This window comes from Montipora foliosa, chromosome 1 (assembly GCF_036669935.1).
Source record: "Montipora foliosa isolate CH-2021 chromosome 1, ASM3666993v2, whole genome shotgun sequence".
NCBI lineage: Eukaryota > Metazoa > Cnidaria > Anthozoa > Scleractinia > Acroporidae > Montipora > Montipora foliosa.
This window is the reverse complement of record NC_090869.1, coordinates 24,072,304-24,077,303: the sequence shown is the minus strand read 5'-3', so window position 1 is coordinate 24,077,303 and position 5,000 is coordinate 24,072,304. Positions and strand designations below refer to the sequence as shown.

Sequence of the window (5,000 nt, the reverse complement as noted above, 5' to 3'; positions counted from 1 at the left end):
CGGAAGTTTGTAAGTGCCGTGAATGTCTGGTGTCGGATAACTTTCAAGAGTCAACAGTGATTGTCCACTTTGCTGCTTTGTGAACAGTTATGTGAACTGTAATCTACACCATTTAGGTTTGTTAGTATGCGAATAAATTTTTAAAAGTATTAAAACTAGGAAAAACATCGAGACCTATGGGGTCCTTAAAGTAACATTAAATTATACCTACTGCTTACATTTAGTTGTGAATTGTCTCCAAGAAACGTTCAAACGTCTAACGCATTCACATTGATCGCACTTCGCGGTATATCTATCAGGTGCTACGCGCGCCATGATTGGCCAATTCAGTGGAGCGTAAAGTATGTTTTTGTCACTTTATTTAAAGACCTACGGTAGATATACGATAAATGTTATGCTAACCTCGTTTTCTCACGCCTCACTAAAAGTTGCATATCCTAGCTTTTTTTTGTTCGCTAGTTCACTGTATGCCCCACGTTGGTCTGTAAATTACGAAACAGCCATCTTCGAACTAGTTAAGATAGAGGAAGAGATTTTAATTCTCTCAATAGAATTTCACAGATCAAGACCTCTCTCTGTCTTACTTACCCTGAGTGTTTTAAACGACCATATTTTGTATTGAATCCTTCTACACGTGAATAAAAACCAAGAATGTTACTGATTTCTAGTCTGAGACTCGGTGCTATTGCCACTCGTTTTCAGCACTGAGGGTTTTTGTGTTCCAATGATCTTCAGCGTTCTCAATTGTCAATTCTCAGGTTCACACCCGAACTAGATTAATTGACCCTTCATTCGTTTACGTTTTTACCAAAATTCATGATAATTTAAACACCGCTCAATTTCCTTCTTTTTAATTTAAAAAAATTTATTTAACCTGGAAGATTTGATTGAGTTCTGTGTATATTCAAATCGTCCGCAGCTCATTGAAAATCGTTAAATTTTTTCTGTAGTTTGCTCACTTAGGGATTCGGCCAGTTAGTTCAGCTTTTGTTTTTCCAGCAAGCCACGTCAACAAATTTTATTGAAATTGTTTTTGATAACTGAACAAGGAACCTTTTTTCCTGAGCACGAACTCAATTTTTTTGGGCAAGTGAAGTGATCCAAATGTTGTTTTGATGTTTTGAGGGGCCACAGATGTGAACATCCACTGTTTTTCCTGGACAATCAGCCCATCAGCTTAATAAGGTGGCGCTTGATTGGACGGCTGTGGAATAACAATACAGAAAATGTCTGATGTTCTAAAAATCCTTTTAAAGACGTTACTCTATTCATCGATTCATTAATTTGGTCTAAAGTTTTTCTAATGTACAAAAAATTCGTTTACCGGACGGCAAGAAATGACTTCACTTTCGTCCTCTGGCAATTTCTCACTGGTAAGTCCTATGAAATTTCTCAAAATAAGAAGTTCACTGCGAATTGTACTTACGAAATATTTTAGAAGAGAGTAAGAGTGTTCATAAGTACCAAATACAAAATAAATATCTACTACTAGATCAGTCGCTAAAAAAATCTGACGGCTAACACAAGCCTTTTTTTTTAAGCCTTGATTGAAGTCACGATCATGAAAACTAAATGTGCAATGAGCATAGTTGTCTTGAAATCTCAGAGTCTCTGTCCGTAAAAGTGTATGTCGGTAGTCCAAGCTAGCCAATACAACCCAACTGAACGAACATCGTTTATTTTCTTGTCGATCGAGAAGGGTGAAATTTTCGTTAGTCAAGCAGATCTAGCAGTAATGTATGTTTGATTTCCATCTCCAGCACGTTTTGGATTGCGCGTACAGTCAGTTATTGAGCGATATCTTGTGCCACAGTAGGTTCTGAAAGTAAACAGCTTTATTTAAAGCGTCAATTACGTAAACTCTGCGGATCAACTCGTACGTTGGTTTTGAAGGGATGGGAATTCCGAGAACCCAAACAAAATGGAGAACGAACAAACTCCAGCTTGATATCAACCAAATCTACTTTTTTTTAAAGATAACTTTGAAAAAGAGAGACCCACACTAGAGGTGCTCCTTAAAAAGTATTGATCTGGTACAATGCATTGTTCTTCAAAGGATGCCGCCGCGCTACAAATAGTGGCCGGGTATTCTTCAGAATTAATTAAAAAGAAGAAGGGACTTCGAGCGCGGCCACGTTTTGAAACTTTCTTTTTCACCACAGATTATGCATTACAGCACTAGCTGGGAAACTATATCTAGAAATCAAATCAACCTCATTCACTTAAATTAAACCAAATGTTTGATCTTTTTCCCTTAATTTTTGACGCTGTAGAAATCTGGACAAAATGGAAAGTTAATTAAATATGTTTGTCAACGGGTCCTGGGTGTCCTTCAAATAATCTTCTTGTCTAAACTGACCTTCTTGGCAGTATCCGAAGTCGAGTTGACACATATATTGTATGTTTTGTTTTTAATCTAGCCAAGGTTCGCATCTACACCTCCGTAAACTCGCTTAGCGAAGAACGCGTTCATGTGGAAGATAATCACAATTATTACAAAAAATCACCCGAAGGAAGTGTGAACTGCAGGTTGTGTTGACTGGTTTGAAATCTGACCAAAAGCTATCCCTTCCTGATCAGGTGAGCTAACAAAAATGCTGAAAACTCTAAAAATTTGAGTAGCATTTCGAAATATTCTTGAAGCCCCAATTGCCATCACTTGAAGCGCCAAAAATTATTAGCTAACAACATCTCCCTCGGGCAATATTTAGTTAGTTGATCATGAAGAGGCAGTCTTTGATGACGTTTAGCTCGTTGGCTTTCCAACGGCTGCAATGGGATTCATTTCTCTCGCTCAATCCATCACATCCGTTTTAGTTACGGTCCAAATAATGCCCTTTACAATTACGAAACGAAATAAAACACATATCCTTGTTGGCCAAGAAAGCAATGTTTTCGTGTGCATCTCTCTGTCAGTTTTAATCTACTATTATCTGAATGGAAAAGATAGAAAAACGCTGAATTCTCGTGGTCACGTGATTCATTCGCTGCACTTTGAAGATCATTAACATTTGTTGTTGCCTCTCAGTGGGGACAACTAAGGTATAAGGATCTTCTTCATTTGTTAGCAATACTAAGAGCTTTCGCTTACTAAATCGGACGCTCTACCACTAAGCTACAATTAAGCAGAAAGATAATTGTCTTCATAAAAATCAGACCATGAAAACTAGTCAATGAGTAATTCTACGCTCTCCTTTTTGTCTTCCAGTGTACCATGAACGCGACCACCAATAACACGTTAAACACTTTCACCGATCACTCAGCGGAAATCACAGAGAGGCCATGCCTTGTTACAGAAACAATTTCGAAAACGTTTCAGCTGAATTACTTTTATTACTCGAATTTTATTTTCACTCCCATAACAGGCTTGTTGGGGCTCTGGTGTTTCTTGTCAAACGGGTCAGTCCTGTTCGTAATTCTCAGGGGTAGGCTTCATATCAACGCAGGGCTGTTCACGCTCTGTAGTTTGACCTTGACTGACCTGATTTGGGCGGGTTTGGTTGTCCCGTTATACCTCAGTTTTAGAGTGGCTGAATTAATATCTGGTCAAGCCTGTTCCAATCGTAGTGACTGGGACAATCCAGTCATGGTGTCCGCTTTCTTTCTTTGTTTATTCTCAACCGTGGGAACCCTGGGTGTCATGAGCGTGGATCGGTACTTGGCAGTTTCCAGGCCATTGTGGTACAAAGTCCATGTAAACAAGCGGCACACGATCTCTGCTTGTTGCGCAGTTTGGGTTATTTCATTATCAATAGTAGTTCTAAAGCAGGTCGAAATCTTTCCTCGCCGGGCGATCGAGTTATTTGAGGCTCTTTATATTGGGCCGATTGCTCTCCTGGTTATCGTTTTCCAGGTGTCGTCACTTGTTGTGCTTCGCAGACATAACAACGCAGTTGCAAACATGAACGAAGGTAGTGCACAGGTCCCGAATCTAATAAGTGCCATTGAACGCCAGCTAGTTGTGGTTACTCGCCATGTTGTAGCCCTGCTAGGTATCAGTATCATTCCTGTGAGCGTTTTAGTAGTTTTGTCCGCAATTACTGACATACAACTCTCCGGCCTCGCGGAACCTATTTATTTCCCTATCGCTACTCTATGCTCTGGCATTAACCCTGTTCTATATTACAGGGGAAACGACCAAATACGACAAGAAATAACTAAAATTGTCAAATGCCACTAAATTTACCCAGATAGCTTGTTTCTGCTACCGTCATCATGTGACACCGAGAAAAAGGAGGAATATTCGCCGAAGGCGAATAATCACTGAGCCTGAGGCAAATAATTGTTTTACTATAAATACACAGGTGATTATTTCAAAAAAGAGAAAAAAAAATTTTCAACGCGAAATCATCTTCACTTAATACAGAAGCAAAACGACTACTGGCAGCCATTTTGTCCGTCGAGGTGATTATCGGCTGATAATCCGAGATAGCTGCGCCCTGGAGATAGCGAGCCAATGAGAGCGCGCGAGTTTGTGTAATCACCTGTGTATTTATAATAATATTAGATAATAGTCATAACACGCAAGAAAAGATGAGCATGCATTTTTTGTCAGTCCTTTTTTCTCTTCTAATTTGTAAAATAATATGCTCATATGATCAAGGTGGAGGGTGTGTAAACCTACCCTGTGCGCACATTGTTTGAGAACTACGCATGCGCGAACTACGTCACGCCCCACGTGATGCATTTGACATCAAGTCGTCTTCTTTCGCGGGAAAACCTTCAGCTCACAATGAGCGTTTCTACAACGCTGGGCGTGGGGCTCTAAAACGAGTGAAGCTTGAAATTTATCACAACAAACTCCGACAAAAGTACGCCCTAGAACCACGTCAAAGAATTACGATGTGTGTTACCTCACAGGCCATCAACGCAACGCAGAAGTTATTTTGTCAAACGCATGCGAAAGCACCAAAATACGTTTACTGAATCGTTTAGTTTAGACGACCGTGGGGCTGGACGGCGGCTCGTTCAAAGGATCGAAGGGTTGCTCGCAGTGTTTT

At 39.9% G+C, this 5,000-nt stretch overlaps 1 protein-coding gene across 2 annotated transcripts in view; it reads left to right on the top strand.

The window, feature by feature from the left end:
* LOC137976367 (cannabinoid receptor 1-like) overlaps positions 1-5,000 on the top strand; it is a 7,955-nt gene that overhangs the window by 2,816 nt on the left and 139 nt on the right. For both annotated transcript variants that reach the window (XM_068823712.1, XM_068823716.1), the window contains exons 2-3: positions 2,421-2,580; positions 3,209-5,000. The exon at positions 3,209-5,000 is cut by the window's right edge and continues 139 nt beyond it. In XM_068823712.1, the coding sequence (XP_068679813.1) occupies positions 3,215-4,180 (966 nt within the window). In that variant the 5' untranslated portion in view covers positions 2,421-2,580; positions 3,209-3,214 and the 3' untranslated portion in view covers positions 4,181-5,000. The remainder of the gene's footprint in view (positions 1-2,420; positions 2,581-3,208) is intronic.